General features: G+C 40.7%; 2 protein-coding genes across 5 annotated transcripts; both read right to left on the bottom strand.

Moving 5' to 3' along the window:
- Positions 1–211: 211 nt before the first annotated feature.
- On the bottom strand, positions 212–3,840 carry txndc9 (thioredoxin domain containing 9). Its single transcript, XM_058393194.1, has 5 exons — positions 3,719–3,840; positions 1,895–2,091; positions 1,470–1,588; positions 1,108–1,362; positions 212–1,013 (listed from the first exon to the last, which is right to left on the bottom strand). Exons 1-5 carry the CDS (start codon positions 3,780–3,782, stop codon positions 893–895), a joined length of 756 nt encoding a protein of 251 aa, XP_058249177.1. The 5' UTR covers positions 3,783–3,840; the 3' UTR covers positions 212–892.
- A 1,173-nt stretch (positions 3,841–5,013) lies between these two features.
- rev1 (REV1 DNA directed polymerase) lies at positions 5,014–18,472 on the bottom strand. 4 transcript variants are annotated; one of them, XM_058393136.1, is made up of 23 exons: positions 18,187–18,472; positions 16,291–16,322; positions 16,059–16,125; positions 14,701–14,833; positions 12,567–12,735; positions 12,021–12,269; positions 11,265–11,911; positions 10,424–10,531; positions 10,177–10,293; positions 9,737–9,863; positions 9,495–9,623; positions 9,249–9,403; positions 9,019–9,138; positions 8,710–8,930; positions 8,359–8,531; positions 8,010–8,242; positions 7,741–7,916; positions 7,419–7,631; positions 7,217–7,307; positions 6,934–7,142; positions 6,577–6,727; positions 6,322–6,424; positions 5,014–6,198 (listed from the first exon to the last, which is right to left on the bottom strand). In XM_058393136.1, the coding sequence occupies exons 3-23, from the start codon at positions 16,113–16,115 to the stop codon at positions 6,087–6,089; spliced, it is 3,693 nt and encodes a 1,230-aa protein (XP_058249119.1). In that variant the 5' UTR covers positions 16,116–16,125; positions 16,291–16,322; positions 18,187–18,472; the 3' UTR covers positions 5,014–6,086. The 4 variants fall into 4 exon arrangements, with proteins under 4 accessions (XP_058249119.1, XP_058249121.1, XP_058249120.1 ...); XM_058393138.1 differs by lacking the exon at positions 16,291–16,322 and having other exon boundaries at positions 7,741–7,844; XM_058393137.1 differs by lacking the exon at positions 16,291–16,322 and having other exon boundaries at positions 6,934–7,139.
- Positions 18,473–18,875: the final 403 nt, after the last annotated feature.

An 18,875-nucleotide genomic window follows, 5' to 3' on the forward strand; every position in this document is an offset into this window, starting at 1 on the left:
TATTTTCGTTCTTTAATTGTGAAAGTGTAATGGATATTATCGGTTATAGTGTCAGAAGGGTTGGGACTTAATATAATGAACATGCTTGAGTCAAGTATCTGTGTTACTAAAGTTTAAGGTTTTAATGAGAATGTCTCACTGAATTTATTGAACTTGTGTTTACAAGTTAATCCACGTTTATATTGACCGGAAAGTAAAACACTGACAGTGATGAATGAAGTTTCTTTTAATGAGTATTCATTTAGTGCTATAAAAAAAAGAAAGAAAATCTAAGGTTAAGTTTCTATTCACATGAATCAAACGGTAGTGATTACAGTTATGGTATCTTCCTTGGCACTTGTGTGATGTTCATGAAGCCCTAGAGCTGAACTTTAAAATAGAAATATTTTCTTCCCATAAAATTAATAAATTAACTACACCAAACTCGGATCCGATGTCAGAAATATGAAAACGTATTTCAGGCTTATTCCCCTTTTTTCTTGCACTGTCAACCTGAACAACCTTTCACTTTTCATTTAAATAAAGTTACTTTGAAATAAGTGAGCCTTGCTACTGCCACAATACAGGAAACATCTGTGCTGATTGCTCTGATCTGTATGCATGTTAGTCATTTTTACTGTGATTTTATAGTTTTTTTATAGCACAAATCTAAATCAATGAAGCTCTACTTCTTTTAGTTCATATCCAGTCTGATAAGACCACTGGAGTAAAGCTTTCCTTGCCTACATGATGGATAAAGAAAAATGCAGTCTTTTGGGTTTTTTTTTTTTTAACTGATTTATCAAGAAGCAAGGATTTAATATGAAAAAATGGAAAGAAATCTGAGGTATACAAAGAAGACAGAGAAAAACAAACCATTTTACAAAGAGTAGGAAGGCCTGATAAACATTTTCTAATCGTCATCAGATTCAGAGTCCGAATCATATCCTTTCCCTCTGATCGTCTTTTTCTCCAGCTTGGTAAACTTTGTCCCTGGTTTCTTAGCAAGTGTCGGAGGCTCGAAGCGATTTCCACTAGAGGAAAGGAATAAAGGTTCTGAGACGTCAGCCACACTATCCACTAGTACATCAGATATAAATTACACAGATGCATTTAGAAAATGCCTACCTGAAGTTGATGATATCTGAACAGCCCAGTCTCCACTCCAGCATTTCAGTTGAGAAGTCATCTGTGTTGCCGAGATCAGTGAAGCCTACTACGTAGTCCTTAGTCTTCCCGTCTTTTACCAGTGCTAGTGTAGGAATAACTTTAATCCTAAGCCTCTCTGTTAAGAAGGGAGCCTTCTCTACATTTAGTTTGATGAACTTTGTCTCCAAATGCTTCTTTGCCATGATACTCAAGTGTTTGTCCAGAATTTTGCATCTTAAACAAGGAGACATACAAGAGATTGTGATTTAACACACTATTTTTAGAGGCACAATGCCAAAACAAATCTGACCTATTGATGAACCTTGATGATAGAAATGTACCTGAAAGTGGAATCCCTGTAGAAATGGCAAACCACATTCTTGCTTTCTTTAACTTCAGCAAAGAAATCTTTCTCGCTTGGGATCTCTCTATATTCACCATGGCCTTTAGAGATCCATTCCTAAGGAGTAAAAAAAGAAGTGATTACATATCTTTACTGCTGATTATTCATTTTTTTAACAAATCCATTCTGTCAAATGATCATTTATACAGACACTATATTCTTGTATAGACTTAGACACACTATTCTTGTATAATGCTGTGGTACACAAGTAACATACACAAAGTGAACTAAATATACACTATAATAAAAATGCACTAAAATGAAAAAAAAAGAAAAAAGTTCTATTTATGTAGACTGATGCCCGAACGTATAAAACATAATTTAAATGACCTTTCAGACATAAATATCTCCCCGATTACCCACCTGCTTCTGTTTCTGGGCTTTCTTGAGAGCCTCCAACCTCCTTTCCTTAAGACACTCGAGTTCATCCTCATCCATACGCTCTAGCTTCTCCAGCTCAGCGTCTATCTGCTCCTCGACGATCCGTGCTGATTGCAGCATTTGCTGCTCCAGCGCCTTTGCTACAATGTCCATTGACTGATTGGCCATTTCTTCTTTCTCTAATAAGTGATAGAAAAGACAGATTAAAAAATTACAAAAGACAGTAATGTACAAATGCTGAGCATTTGGGTGTCTGTCAGACTGTTTTGCTGTATTTTTGGATCCATTAATGTATTTATTGTATGTCAAATGTGTGTGATGTTGACTCCACTTCCAAAAGCCAGGTATCATCCTGCTCCTGATGTTACACATGCAGACAGATCCCAGCTGAGGAAGTTGGGATCAGAGTGCAGGGGCAGCTATGATACAGCCCCCCTGGAGCAGGGAAGGTTAAGGACCTTGCTCAACTGCCCAATAGTGGAGCTTGGTGGTGCTGTCCTAATGGTTAGCCTTATGTGTATTGCACTAATGTCTGAGAATTACACTCAATCACTTTCACAGTTGTAAACTGTCTGAATTGACATGTTGCTTTAGTCACTGTTCCTTTTGAAAACACCAATCAGGTGTCCAGTCTTTGTGACTGAAGCTCCTTCCATCTAACCCTTTTTCAAAGTCAGTTCTGTCATTTCTTCCCGCCATCTTCAACCAGAATTGAGAGCATCTTATCCTGCTTAGCATTCTACATAGAAATGGCACAATGAAATTAAAATGAATTGCTTAAATATAGATGATCATGTAGTGCAGATTTCTATAAAAGCTTTCAAGTAAACTCCTGGAGTCCCACTCTGCCTGGATCAGTCGTATCCATAGAAACCGACCTTGTATAATGAGAGCTGAACAGAAAGAAAGAAAGAAAGAAAGAAAGACAGAGAGAGAGAGAGAGAGAGAGAGAGAGAGAGAGAGAGAGAGAATGAGAGAGAGAGAGAGAATGAGAGAAAAAGAGAGGGAGAGAAGGAGAGAGCGAGAGGGAGAGAATGAGAAAGAAATAGAGAGAGGGAGAGAGAGGGACAGAGAGGGAGAGAGAGAGAGAATGAGCGAGACAGTGGGAGAGAGATGGGGGGGCAGAGAGAGAGAGGGAGAGAGAGAATGAATGACAGAGAGAGAGAGAGAGAGAGAATGAATGACACAGAGAGAGAGAGAGAGGATCCACCCTTCTAGCCAGAACAATACAGCAGCGTTAGCACCTTAGCCCGCTACCTGCGCAGCTGTTGCCATGGTTATAGTGTGTCAAGCAACCGACAAGTTGTGACTCATCTGGAGGAAAATGAGTCTTTCAGCGGATAAAACCATACAGAGGACAGATTATCAGGTGGGAGACTTCATTCAGGTACTCCGGTTATCAGCTAAACTCTTTATGCACAACGGTGGATTCACTAGCTGACCTAGCCACATTAAATGAATAGCGGCTATGTGAAAGAAGAACGCTAGCTAGCCTAAGTTTTAAGTGGATCTGTGCAGACACCGAGACTAACGCCTAAAGACATTCATGAAAGACTACATTATAAGAATACATTTGTTTTCTGACCACAGCTGGGCTGAAATGGACATTGAACTGGCAAATTACAACCAAGCCGTGCTGTTGCCAAGCTAGCTTGCTAGCCGGCTTAAGCAGAAAATAAAAGCTGGAGAAACATTTTTCCTGTCCATTATAGCAAAGTCGGTATATAATACAGGAAGATGTCCCTTAAAGAATGTAATTACACCGAAGAAAGAAATATTTATGAACGAGTGGGTTAGCTTACTTACCGGCGCGCGCGCGGCTCGGGTGAAGGCGGTGGCACAGTGACGCAGTGGCTTTGACAAATCCCATAATGCCTCGCGCGGGATATTTGCAAATGAAGAGGCTAGGGGGCACGCGCCATATGGAGGTTTTGCCAGATATAAATAAAAATAGACACGCACGAGCTTTGTAACAAAACAAGCTTGCCAACAACTTTTCAGTGCTCAGTTACATCTGGCAAAAATATCAGCTCTGCATAACACCAGTGTTAAGGTGTCTTCTTCTGCTGAACTTTGTTTATCCTCAGCCACAGAAACGTCCTGTTAAAAGCTGCTTCTTAGATTGGATTCTGTAAAATAATGGTTTTGAATGTTTTTTTGTTATATTAAAGCGGTTTATTTACACAACTTACCACTGAAAAAGTTATTATATTCACAACTGAGGCTTATAGGTTTGTTTGTTTTGTTTTTTTTACCTGGGTTAACTAGTCACTTTAAGCCCAAAAAAGTCCGGTAAATTATCTCAAGGTGGACTTAAAGTGACCAGTCAACAAAATGTTCAGGCATAGAAAGCTGTAATAAACTGACCCAGGCATAACATTTTGACCCCCTGCCTGATATTGTGTTGGTCCCCCTTTTGCTCCCAAAACAGCCCTGACCCATCATGCACTGTGTATTCTGACACCTTTCTATCAGAACCAGCATTAACTAATTCAGCATTTTGATCAGCAGTAGCTCGTCTGTTGGATCAGATCACACGGACCAGCCTTCACTCCCCACGTGCTTCAATGAGTCTTGGCCGCCCATGACCCTGTTGCCGGTTCACCACTGTTCCTTCCTTAACCCACTTTTGATAGATACTGACCACTGCAGACCAGGAACACCCCATAAGAGATGCAGTCTTGGAGATGCTCTGATCCAGTGGTCTAGCCATCACAATTTGGCCCTTTGCCAAACTCTCTCAAATCCTTACGCTTGTCCATTTTTCCTGTTTCTAACACATCAACTTTGAGGACAAAATGTTCACTTGCTGCCTAATATATCCCACCCACTAACAGGTGCCATGATGAGGAGATCATCAGTCTTATTCATTTCACCTCTCAGTGCTCATAATGTTATGCCTGATCAGTGTATATAAATAAAAAATAATAATTTACACACTTTTGCATTACAGTAATTCTTAATCACTTGAGTTTATGATAAAAATGTGTGCACATCTATGGGATGGCATAGTTATTTACAAACTTAGGGTCCAAAAAGTATTAAATAACAACAAACTGAAATATAAAATTAAATACAATTATTTCAAAAATGTGCATGAATTAATAAGAGCAGATATCCAAGTTTATTAACAAATTTTTAAAAAAACATACAAATGGTCTCACAGCTTCAGGTCTTCAGGCACAGGTCAGTAATTTGAGACAGATTTTGCTGACCAAATAGATTTCCAGGCCTTCCCTTTTGTATACTCGTGGCAGAAGAAAACAATACCACAGGTGCACTATGAGCAGAAAATTGAAATTCTCGTGACAACAATTCTTTTCAAAACACACATTCAAATCTGCTTAATTATGCAGTGTTCTGGGTTTGATGAAAGCTGCTATAGGCTACCCAAAATGATCATACAGATACATGATGAAATGGTCAGAAAATCTGAAAAAGGACTTTGGCAAATGATTAATTACAATTATATTATTCTTCATTTTTCTCTCTTACACATGACAAAAATGCTGTAAACATTATATACACACACAAATAAAAGAATATTTAGAAATATTGTCATCTACATACATGTAGTTATCTACATCATATACTTACAAAATCTGGCACTTGAGAGTTACAAAATGCTAGCTTTTTTTTTTTGGTCAAACCTTAGGCTTGACCTGTTTTAGAGGAAAAATCCTCAAATCACCCCTTTGCTACCATGTTTGCCATGTAATTCTGGTGTTAATATAGCACTCATTGTGAAATCGATCAGAGAAACCAGGGCAAAACATTCAGACAGTTTCTCCTAAGTGGCATGTTGACATCAGGATAGTTTTTAAAGAGTTTCATGTTACAACCAGGCTAACACGTGGCATCATTCTGTACTCAAACATAAGTCTCAAACTGCTGCTGATATAATATACTTGTCATACAACTGTGTCTCTTGTTGCTACAAAAATAATCTGTTTCCATAACAATACAAATTGCTGTTGAAAATGTAGTTGTTTAAACTTCTTTGTGTCCTTGGAGAAAAGGCTTAATCCAAAGGAAGAATGCAGTCATTCAACAGCAACTGGGAGATACATGGAAGCAGCCGCCAGTGTTGAATATTGCCTCTGTAATCTCCTGGCGAGAGGGCAGGTTCGAGCTGTCACAGTGTCAGAAGCAAGAACATACCTCACAAATGCTTCTATGTGATTTTCAGGGTGCTGCCGTAGGTCTGTTGCACCACCACCTGCACGTTGTCCAGTATAAAGTCAAAGGCCATACTCCACACAGACTCCACTGACTGCTGCATCAACCTGACAAAGAGCAAAAAGAAGGTTAAAGATCAAAGGTTAATTACAATTGCACTCTCAAACTCGGAGACAGGAAAGACAAAAGCAGTGGTTTATCAGAAGCCAAGGAAAACAAATGTCTTTTACCTCTTCATGTATTTGATGACCAGGTCAAGTTTCTCCAGGTCTTTGTCCTCTATTAGCTCTGTGCAATACTTCACCACCTGCAAAATGTCTTCCTCCATAGGCTCTAAAGAGTTAAACCACCTGTGTTATCAGCATTATCTTTCATCTTAGCTACTCGATTCAGATGGGTAAACAACATAAGTCTGATTATCAGCCGGAAACTTGAACTAAGCATGTAAGAGCCAAGAAATTGGGATGCATAAACCTTTGGTTTACCTGAAATGGTAGTAACCCACTCCCGCAGCAGGGCTCTAACATCGCTGAGTTCAAAAGCTCCAGCTAAGGTGGGGACAGGACGAGGAGTGCATTTGGGTGGCACTTCAGGGGCTTGATGGCTCAGAGTGGATGAAGGTGGTCCATTTTCCATCTAATAACAGATATTCAGATTAATACCAAGAAAACTATTAGAAACGTCTAATAAATTCTATACTTGCACGAATGCATAAATGATTAGGCAGTAGTACTTTGGACAAAAAAATTCTATTCTATTATCTAATCTAAATAAAATACTATAAATTACTGGATTGATTACACACTGTGAGCAAGCAGAAAATGCAATAATTGTAGCTTTACCTTGAATCCAGGGAGAGCTTCATTGCCTTTTAGTAAGAGCGGGATGGTTTTGGAGGGACTGGATTTTGCAGGACTGTTTCCTGGGATAAGTCTCTTCAATGGACTAGCGCTTTTCTTGACAGGACTGGCATTTTTCCTCTTATAGCGGCGCTTTGTCTTGCCAACTGCAGTCTGCTTCAGGTGAAGGAGCGGGTTCCTCTGTTCCACTACTAACAGAATTTAGTGAGTAATGAGTAGGATGTCATGTGAACTCATAATAATGCACTCTCTTCACTAACAATACCTTGAGCCTGAGTATTTTCTTTGCGCCTGTAAGCAGAGCGTAGCTCCTCCTGTAATTCCCTGGGTAGTGCTGCAAAAACGTCTGGATCGACCTATTGGAGCAAAAGGTCAAACATATAAATGTACAGCACATAAAACCAGGCACATATTATTCCACCATGTGCATCTGATTTAAACATGACATCCTGACAGCTAAAAGATACCTGGGAGAAGTCAGGAAGTTCCAGTATGATGCCCGTGCTGCCTGTTTGCCCAGGCTGGTCAGGGAGGTGGAGCAGTACAGAGGGTGCTTCAGTAAAGGATTGCTGTGATGTGGCTGGGTGAAATGAGGTATCTGGTACCTGCTTGTGGTTCCATGCTTGCTCTATCTGTTCTCGCAACTCTGGAGGTAAAGCATCCAACACAGACTGATCCACCTGAAATAAGCAAGACAGAGTTTTATGAGTTCTAATGAAAGTGGATGAATTGTGGATGTGTCGTGCTCCATTATCATACCGATCTACAATCAGAACAGGACACTCAAACCTGAGAGGGAGATGGCACTTCTATGCTGAGGTTGAGGTCTGCTCGAGAGCGGCTGGGTGAATGTGTGGCAAAAGGTCCCGCTTTACTTGTCCCAGGCATCGACTCTGAAAAAGTATAGGAGGTTGTAGTAGGAGAGGAAATCTCCTTTTGATTGGAAGACATTCTAGACAAATCATCTGAAAAAGGAAGAAAATGATTGATTATTTAAGCTCAGGCTTTAAAGAACTTCAAAAAGACATACATGCTAAGCATGCACGCGGCACCCAGACCTGTTTTTTGAACATCTCTGCTATGGTTGAACGTGGGCCGTCTACTTGTGAGCAATTCTCTGATAGTGCGGAAGCGAGATGGGCCGGCATCTGAGTGTGAGCTCTCCAGCAGGTGCATCTGCAGTCCCACTCCTCTCATGTCTATAACAGCAAGCTTCATGGCACGAAAGAGCTTAATGACCTCAGCTGCTATGAGCTGCCCGCAGTCTGTGGGATGAGGTAGCAACACAGACCTGCGGAAACAGAGCAGTAATGCTCACAGACAACACCCTCAAACAAATGAACTACAGGGGGGAAAAAAGAATATAAAACGTATATTTATAAAATTAGAAGGTTTCTTTTAGGCCACCTTGCCAGGTTGTCACAGATGCCATGGCCTCCATACTTGGCAGGCTCCACAGGAGCACCTGCTTTGCGCATCATAACTTTCAGGTTAACTCTGCGACCTCTAAGTCCTGCCCCCTGCAATCTCTTCTGTACCTCCATAGACAGGTTAGTCAGAAACGTTTCTGCCTCCTCTACCTAACAGGATCAATATAAAACAGAATTACTATATGTAAAGAGTTGTCTATAATATGGGGATATCTAAAAGAAAAGCTAGTTATATAGTTTTAATTAAATTAAATATCTAGAAAACAGGACATGAAAGTAAAAATTACATGGACAAATTTTAAAGGTAGATTGACTTGGATGATCTCACGTTTGTGAAGCGGATGTTGTAGTTCATCTCGGCAGACACAGACTTCCTTTCCTTTTCACTGCGTACAGGCCGGTCATCCAGCCCTCTGCAGAAGCGGAAGAGTGTTTGTCCTGTCCGTGGGCCAAACTCCTTTTGCAGACGAACTATGGACAACTGCTGCAGGTCCCCACAAGTAGTCACCCCAAGGGAGGCCAACTTACTGCTAATAGAGCGTCCCACCCCTGCACACAACAAACGTTTGATGATTGTGTATAATAAATTGAGACAATGTGTGTGCAAAGGGACTTCATGTGTCCACAGTGCATTTACCAGGCAGGCTAGTGACAGGCTGATCTCTGATAAAGTCATCCACTTCCTCTGGTCTGAGAAAATATTGGCCATTTGGTTTTGCTTTCCGGGTTGCCATCCTAGCCAAGAGGATGTTGGAGCCTGATGAGAGACATGCAGCATCATTTGAATTATTATTATTAATAGGGTATTAAAAATGAGGCAAAAAATTTAAACATTTAAATTTTTATTAGTTAAATCAACTTGCTCACTCATGCCGATGGAGGCGCAACAGCCAGTCTTCTCCCTTACATCAGAGCGGATAGCAGCGGCTAGCTCATCTGGCGTGATGCCCAGCTCTGCCAGCAGGGATGTGGCATCCACTAAGGCCTCATCACAACTTAGAGCCTCAATGTTAAATGTATAACTACAAAAATAGAGCCAACACTTATTACAGAGAACTGTAGAACTATTATAACCATGTCAGAGATTAGCAGGAGCTAAGTCGCCCTGTATACCTGGCCAGAGTTTCATACAATTCCAGTGCCACCTCTTTGTATGCATGGAAATCATAGGGAACAGACTGCAGCTCAGGACACAGCTGCTTAGCTTGACCAAAAAACATGCCATTCCTCACACCAGCTTGCCTGTAATGACACACATCCATCTTTATGTACATTCAATAATAAACACAGAGTACAATTTTTTAGTTGTGCTCCTTATAAAGCCTGGTGACACATAAATGAATGTATTAGAGTACCTAGCCTCATAGCTACAGGAAGCAATTTCTGCCAAAGACAGGGTAGTCTGTTCATGCTCCACTCTGTTACTGCCGGTCTCCTCAGCCTCTGGAGAAGGGGTCAGCTCAATGTCATCACCTGTTTTTCCTAAGAGATCAGTCAGCAAAACAATCATACAAACAGAAAAAGCATCCATATCAAGCCCTGATTACAACATTACATCCCATCTCCTCTTTTCTACCAAGTACCAGCCTCCTCCCATTATTTCCAAGGTTTTTATAACAGTAGCTGTGTTTCGTATAAAATCAGAAGTAGTTCCAAAAGCAAACTAACTTTCAGTCATACAAGCTGAATCAGCTAACAGCTGATATTAAGGTGTTATAAAGATGTCAGAGAAAACATTTGCAGACAAATACAAAGTAGATTTTCCCTTATGAACTCGTACAAACAGGAGAATCACCTGCTCTGTGCTGGTTCCGCTTCCTCTGATAGTACTGGAGCTCCAGTTGAGGGTTGGCACCAGGACGCTGCGCAACAAGCCCTCGCCCACGATTACTCGTCACAGCCACTGGTTTCCCTGGAGTAAGAGACATGAAATACGCACCGAATCCAAAAAAGGCCGGGTATGATCAGCAATTTCACCGTATGATAATTTCATGTGCAGTTTAATGCTCTGCCGATTCTGCTGCTTGGTGTGTTATAGTCACCTCTAAGTTCAGGTCGATGTCTAATCCCCACCGATGCAAAGAAGCAGTCCATGTCCACATGCAAAATACAGGACTGATATACCTGAGGAGCAGGCATGAATGAGGTACCTAGGAAAAAACCAAATTGATTTACTCAGACATGCCAAATATACACAGCCAGACTGTGCCTTCTCCTTACAGTCCCACCATCACACAAGAGCAGACAAGAGACTACAAGATTACAGTAAAGAATCAGAATCACATGTGCACAAGACCATCAAGGCAGTGAGAATTACGGGTCTAAACCTCAAGTTTCCACATGCTATGATTTTGATTCTTAATTTGACAAAACCACAGAACGTGCTATAGTATAACATATGGTATGATATGACTAATTTTGGTTTTGAATCTGGTGTATGCCAACAATGCTATGTTCTTCTGTGAATTTGATAGTCCTTACATAATAAATTTGCAAACAAGCTAGATCTTCCAGCAGAGGTAACAATGTAAAGGATTTTCTGGGCGTGTCTGTTAGATATGATAGTTGTGTTGTATGACTTTGGGGCAGTCTAGACACTGGGGGGTCAGTGAGATCCAACCTACATTTTAAGCTGCAGCTGGACACAAAAAGGATGAGAACCACTAGAGTTAGAACAGGTTGAGAGAAATACTGTTTAACCAGTATTCTGGAACAGTCCATTTACAGTGAATAATTGTGAAACTGTGACACCATAACAAACTAAGGACAGGTTGTTAAAGTAAGATGGACAATGGGCATAAGACAGGCACCGCAAACAACCACTGGTTTACATGTACCGGTCACTTTCAAATAAAACGTTTAATGAACAATTAATGACAATACCTGCACAGTGGTCAGATCTAAGCTTTTTCAGCTTATCTTTTCCAGGGAACACAGCACCCCCTGCAGCCCGTCGCCTGCTCTGAAGGGTATTCACATACTCCGAGAACTCATTCCGCCATGTAGATATATGATGGAGCCGTGAGTGAGAGAAGAACTCTGAGATAATCCCAGTCTCTGGGCCCTGTGCTGACTGTTTGGCTGTTAAGGTAACATTAGATGTGTTATGATAATCCCCGTTCAGTCTGACTCGGCTAATCTGATCCCGGCCAAGGGACTTTTCTGAATCTACTTGCTTTTCTTGAAGAGCTGCAACTGTTGCTGAGGGCAGCTCATGATGACCGGCTCTTGGACTGGCTAGTAATGAGGTGCTGGCTATGGATGCTGTAAAGTCTGATGCTAGACCAGTCGAAGAAGAACAGCTCGACGTCCAAGTTTCTTCAGATTTTGGTTGAGGGCACCTGAACTCTGCTCCTTGGTGTGTAGATTTTGAACAAGAAACATTGTCTTGTTGTTTTAAGGCACCATTCAGGGGATGAACATAACCATTTTTTTGCAAATGGTCCTTTGATACTTTACATGTGTACCCATCATGAACCCCATTACGTTTGGGACCTTCCTCCTTAGAGACACTTATATGGGAGCCATTCCTGTAGCAAAATAAAAAGAGAAGTCAGGAATGGATGAAATATTCCACAACCAAGAATATCATCCTCTCAATAAATGCACACACATAATACATACAAAGCTTTTACTTACAGTCTGTTCACCATCTGCCGGTTGTTTTTTTCAGAAGGTTTGCATGGTGCTGATTGAGGACCTGTGAAAGCTGGGTTTGTGAAATTATGGAGGTTGCTTGGTTGTGGTAGTGGAGTGAACTGGGATGGCCCTTGACCCAACCCAGCTTGCTCCTGTACTTTCCGAGGACGAACGCTAGTAAAGTTTAGGCCCTTCTGCTTTGCATATAGCTGATATTGCACATATGAGAGTTGCTTTCCTGCCTTTATGCTACAAGGGAAATAATATTGAAGAAAAAAACCCACAAAGCTTTAGCATGAACAAACACAAACTAAACAACAGAGTAATGTTCAAATATTGTCAGTGTACAACAATAATAGACAAAATACTTTTTATATCATTTTAAAACACAGTGTAGGTAGAAGGACTGTGTAGCTGTGTAAGCAGAAAGGTTTTAAACTGGTTCAATACACCATGTGAGGGCATGCTCCCAAATTTCCCTAATGTACCACAAAGTTAACTATACACACAGGCACACAAACCCCATACACAGACAGACAGACCGACCTGTCAGTGATCCACTCTGGCCGTACTACTTTCTCCCCTCTCAGTTCCTGTATTTTAAAATTAGGCAGGTTGGTGGCGATGATGTGTGTAGTTTTGCTATGTGAGTAATACACATGAAACTGTCCTCCATGAAGCATCATTAGTCTGCGCAACTCATCTGCACTGGGCTCTGCACAACAGAGAAATTCACATGCATGTTTCAGGCAGAAATATCCAAAGTCCTATAGTGGAGGCAAAGTCTCAAAGTCTCAGGCAAGTGTCAAAATAATGATCATTTTAAATAACAAACAGAAAAATTTGGAATCTTTAACGTCAAATCAAATCAACAGTCTTTGTATAAATTCTCTGATACATGATACAGGTTTTTAATACAATTGGCTGGTAGGTTGTTCCAGGTTTCTTGTAAAACTTGCTACGGCCTCTTCAGGTAATATCCAGACAACCTTGATGATGCTTAAAGCTGTTGGTTATCTAGTATGGTTCAGTGCTCAACAAAATGTACAAATCTCTCTTAACATTACATTTGGAGAAAAAAATGTTTGAAATGCAGTTTTTGTTCCTTTTCACTGGTTACAGGAATTCAAAAGGCACAAAATGGGCTTAGTGATTACATTTATATAAAAATGTAGGTGTACAGACTGTACACATACACACACACACACACACACACACACACACACACACACAGAGCAGGCATAAAAACACTACACACCTCTGGTCAAAACTGTGTTTTTGTGTTCAGCAAAATTAAGAAAAACAAATTTTAGGAAACAAAAGAAAATGGACATGACAAACTTACCAGTGAGGCTGCCAAGAGACCTACAGCAACATTCAAGGAGCTGTAGGAATTTCTGAGATGTACTGACCACTCATTGCATGTGACAATCTCTTGCATTCTTCATGAGTGTCACTGTGGCCATGAGTCCTTTCTCACAGCAAAAACAAAAAAATCCATGCCTAACTCATTTTTGCCAAATTATGTGGCAAAAACTATGCTATGGTCTGATATGACCTATGTAGAAATTATGTGCGGAAAAAAACAAAACATCTCAACACCGAAAGAATACTATATCCATGATGAAGCATCGTGGTGGTGGCAACATCATGCTATGGGGCTGCTTCTCTTCACCTGGGACTGGGGCTCTAGTCAAGATAGAGGAAATCATAGACAGCTCCAAATACCAATCTATTTTTAAACACAAAGCCTGCAGGCTGGAGATGAAGTAAGATTTCACTCATGAAATCTTATTCAAGCATGGCAACTATCCAAAGCACTAATATACGTCAACAAAGGAACGTCTTTAGAAGAAAATTTTCAATGACCCAGTCAGAATCCAGATCTAAATCCTGTCAAAAGCCTGCAGAATGACTTAAAGAGGGCTGTGCACAAGAGATCCTCTCACTATTTAACAGGTCTGGAGCATTTTTGGAAGGAAGAGTGGAATAAAATTGCCAGATCAAGGTGTTAAGACTCGCCCAAAATGGCTAAGAACAAGCAAAACATGCTTTAACAAACTATTAGTTAATTGTATTAGTTAACAGTGTATGTAGGTAAGTTTTTTTCTTTGTTTCCTAAAATATTTATATTTACCATTTATAGTGGTGTGTAGAGTTTATATAGTACACACACACACACACACACACACACACACAAACTAGAATTCTTATTAATAAGAATAAATGGGTTAAAGGTTATGGAATTCAACTTCAAATTTCTCAATGAGAAATTTAAAACCCTTTTAAACATTAGTTACAGAAATTTCCTACTGGAACCAGGTTTTTGTGGGATGAGTTACAGAAAAATGTCCACAAGAGAGGACTGAGGACCCTGGAGGATCTGGAGAGATTGTGTACTGAGGACTGTTCTTAGATTCCTTCCTCTGTATTCTCCAGTACCATCAAGCATTACAGGAGAAGACTCTGTGCTATATGTTGGCAAAGGAGGATGCACAATGATCTCACTGCACAATGTTTCACTGATAATATTTGTGAAAATATTTTGCCAAAATAAAATATAAAAAGCAGATATATATTTTTTTCAAATTAAAGTTTATATTCCTCTTATACTTTACAGGGCATTTAAAAATACCTTTAGCCAACTGGACTCCAGAAAGTAAGCAGTGTTTTATCTGACCTGTGTATCCATTAACATAGATGGCCACTCCGCTGAAGATGCTAGACGAGGTCCCCTGTTTTTCCTTTTCCCTGGGAGCATCCCTCATAAACTGCTCCTCCAGTTTACTGACCTTAGCAGCCATGTAGCCCCCCTGCATGTGCGCACACACACACACACAAAAAACATCAGTCATTCTCTAAACAATATCAACTACTACAAAATCACATGCTAATACACATTAACCAAGACTTCTTGTTTAAAGAGAGAAACATTCAAGCAAGTCACAGCTCCTGAAATGATCCGGCAGAATCAGACAGAAATGCACACAATGAACAAACTGGGCAGTGTCTGGCTGACGAGCGTCTGATTACGCCTCACACATTCAACGAGCTCGGAGGCACGAGCCCGCTGGCACGGCGGCTCCATGTTGCCATGGCAACGGCAAGAACTCAGGGATTCGGGAGTTGAGTCTGAAGCAATAAACAGACAAAAGAGGGAAAAGCCCAACATACAGAGGCAACCTCTGCCTGCAGCACCACGCCAAAAATCTGCCAATTCATGTGAATGTTTAACGAAGCCATCATTTCAGGACACGGAGCATCTAAGGACACTGCAGTCTCAGAATGAACATAAAGACGCATGTCCAGTAAATTCATGCTTAAAATACATGATACCTGCTTCCTATTAATAGTCTTTTGTAATAAGTGCATTTTGTAATACAAGATTTTAAACATTTAAAATGCAGATCACCAACATGGGAGATTTGCATTAGGTTTTAAAAAGGTAATGATTCGGATTGTATTTGACACAGAAAAAAAAACCTGGAGATTTAGTAAAATAACAAATGCAAGGAAAGAAAGAGATTTTGTTAAGCAGCAAATGAACATTTTGTTCTCAAAGTTGATGTGTTAGAAGCAGGAAAAATTGGCAAGCGTAAGGATTTGAGAGAGTTTGACAAGGGCCAAATTGTGATGGCTAGACGACTGGATCAGATCAGTGCTCTTGTGGGGTGTTCCCGATCTGCAGTGGTCAGTATCTATCAAAAGTGGTCCAAGGAAGGAACAGTGGTGAACCGGCGAAATGGTCATGGGCCAAGGCTCATTGATGCACACAAATATCTCTATATAATGGATTTAAAACTACACAGAGAAAAGTAATCTAATTGAACTGAGAGTGAAATTGGAAAAGTCAGTGTGCATTTTTGCTGTGCAGTCTGCAGAATGTTTTTACTTATATCAATGTGCCAAAAACTGATTTGAGCTGCCCATGTGAAAGTCATTTTTATAAAAAATGTTTCTTGCAGTGAAGTTTAAATATCTACTTGCAATACATCCACAATGATCAACATGTTCTTTCAATCTACAATGCGCCCTTACCCTTCCTCCCCAACCATCATCTTCGCTGGCTTTCGTCCTCCATCCATCTCGACTCATACTGAGGAACCTGTCAGGGAAAGGAAGAACAGAGTGTTTGGAAGTGATCTTAAAACAACATTAACTCAAAGAAGCCAAACAACCTGACTCATGTGCATGTACCCGTACAGCCACACACACACAGACACACACACAGACTTACACACACACCGTTTTTCATAGTACAGCCTATTACCTTTGTTATAACATGCTGTCTTGGGCAGGTCACTGCTGAGACAGAACAGTATGAATAGCACACATGCTTAATTAATGGCAGTTTTTCCAAATTTTCCTGAAGACAGGAATAAAAATGTTAATGTTTGTTCTTCCTAATATTAATGCTAAAACAAAAATAGGATAATTCCGTTTTATCTTATTTAATGCTTTTACATTCACAGAGTTCGCAATGAGCAGCATCTCATTCTTTTAGTTTGTTCTCTTATAAATGCCTCTACATTAAGATTGTTCCATCTGTTAATCTGTGAGGGGGGATTTAACACACTGATCCCTAAAGCTTAGATCCCTAAACACACACACTCAGGATGAGGTTAATGCCAGAAGGGAAATCCCTTTCTTTTTCATTCCATTAGTCCGTATACATAACCAAAAACACTGTCCCAGACACCCACAGAAAGAAACACATGCAGACACAACCTGATTCTCAACAGAAAACCTCATTGTCTATGCTGCACACATAGAAGAGACACTACACCTCTCATGAGTATCACTTAGGAAACACATCCCCTCTCTTCAGTAAGATAGTACATCCCAGCCTGACAAAGAGTCTGCCTCTCCATCAATCTTCTCTCTCCCACCAACACACTCATTGTGCTTTCTGCAGAAGATAACGCATGATAAGGCAGGTGGAAACAATGCACTGCTCAAAGATGGTAATCTATCAAGAGTTTCTCACTGACCGATTTGCATTGCTAATAAACGGACTAATGCATTCAGAAGGCAAAGATGAGACTCGCTCATCCTTAAAAGAGCGATTTGTAATTTTGCGAGTCGTCCACAAGGTGAATGTGAATTGCAATGAAACCCTTGACACTTTTACCTTTCTCTCAACCTACTCCAGTCCCTCTGCTGTTATATGTGCACGTCTCGTGAGCATTTTAGGGAAAATGGCTTGGATGGAGCAAACTGCTTAGCTGGTAAAATGTAAAATGCTGGTAGTGCATGGCATTATTATAAATTATAGTTCTTCTAATAATCATCACAAACTGCACCATGAAGCTTCCAGACTGCATAAGTACAAACAGATGAAGATGTATGATCATGATACAGACCTCTGAGTGCTCCATGTTTAATGCATTTCATGGAATGTAAACAGGCCTCTGTGTCTATGAATGCAAACAAGTGAAAGTTGAACTGGGATGACCTGACCAGTGTGTGTAGGTCCATAGAGTTTAATTCATTATCCAAGGCTCTTTACACACAAACATGTTACATGTGGTAAATAATCATCATCATCATCTAAATCAGTGTGTTGATCTGCACTCCTCTGCAGTATACAAGCTGCTCAGCACTGCCACACACTTTACTGGGTCACTGAGGTCATCCAAGTTCACTCTCATAAACAATATGTCACCTGGCCCCATGATTTAGGAGTACTTCTCTTTTTTTTTTTTTTACTACTAAAGTCCAGATGGACACATAAATAATAACGCCTGATGTGAGGTGGAGGGATACAAGCATGGGCATGTTATCGTGTACGCTTCCTGCAACATGCCGGACACCACAGAAAGTCAAATAAATTTCCGAAACATGACACTAACCATAATAAAGGAGGCAAACCAGCAAGAAGTTGAGCTGCCAGCTGAAATAATAATTAAAGCAAAGCCAACAGCACCGAGGCCGATCAGGTTAGCTCGGTCATAACACTGTGCCATGACAAACTCAGCTCCAATCAAGCACTGCAGTAAACACGACTTACAGGCATACAAAGAGAACAAAAAGCAACCTGGGAGAATGAAAAACAGTGACACATGCTGAGAAACAAAGTCTAAGTGTATTTGTGTGTGTGATCTACGGTGGGCTAGCTGTTTTTGTCTTGATCTGGAAGCTTTGAAAGCGAAAATGGACTGCTCACCTAATTCAACCCCTTTCTTTTTCTTTTTTTACTAATGTTAATCTGTCCAAACCAACGCGCCGTTGTTTCCAAAGATCAGCAGCGTCGTCCACTTAAAATCTCTCCTACGTGTGTTTCAGCGGATCACTAAAGGAACAGTCGTGCAAACGGCGTCTTTCGGTATCACCGACATGCTCTCGTGGCTCCAGAACGATCCCTCTCTCTGTACCGTCCCCTCTCTCCATTGCCAGTCCGCGGCTCACTGTTAGCTCTACCCCGTGTCTGTCACCACCCGAGCTGCGTCTCATACCCGCCGCACAACACGCATGCGCACCATTTTCACGCATGCGTCTGTACCTCCCACGGTCGCTTTGCACTGCGCATGCGTATTGGCAAGGTGTTTCTTTTTTTCTTTTTTTTACCCCTAGCGTTCCGGCAAGAGCGCGCAGTATTCAAAAAACCCCTATATAGCATGTATGAACAGTCGGAGTGCATGAAAAGATATAATCCACTGTTCGCACCTAATTACTATTTTTTGCCAGAATGAGTCTTTAGAGTTTGCCATTCTTTTTTTTCTTTTCTTTCACAGTATCTCTGAGCACTTTATTAGGGACATTATACTAATACTGGGTTGGGCCTCCCCTTGGTCTCAAAATACCATCATTTCTTCATAGCATGGATTCCACAAGATTCCACTTTCCTGCTAGAAC

The sequence above is a fragment of the Hemibagrus wyckioides genome, linkage group LG06 (genome assembly GCF_019097595.1).
Source record: "Hemibagrus wyckioides isolate EC202008001 linkage group LG06, SWU_Hwy_1.0, whole genome shotgun sequence".
In the NCBI taxonomy this organism is placed as follows: domain Eukaryota; kingdom Metazoa; phylum Chordata; class Actinopteri; order Siluriformes; family Bagridae; genus Hemibagrus; species Hemibagrus wyckioides.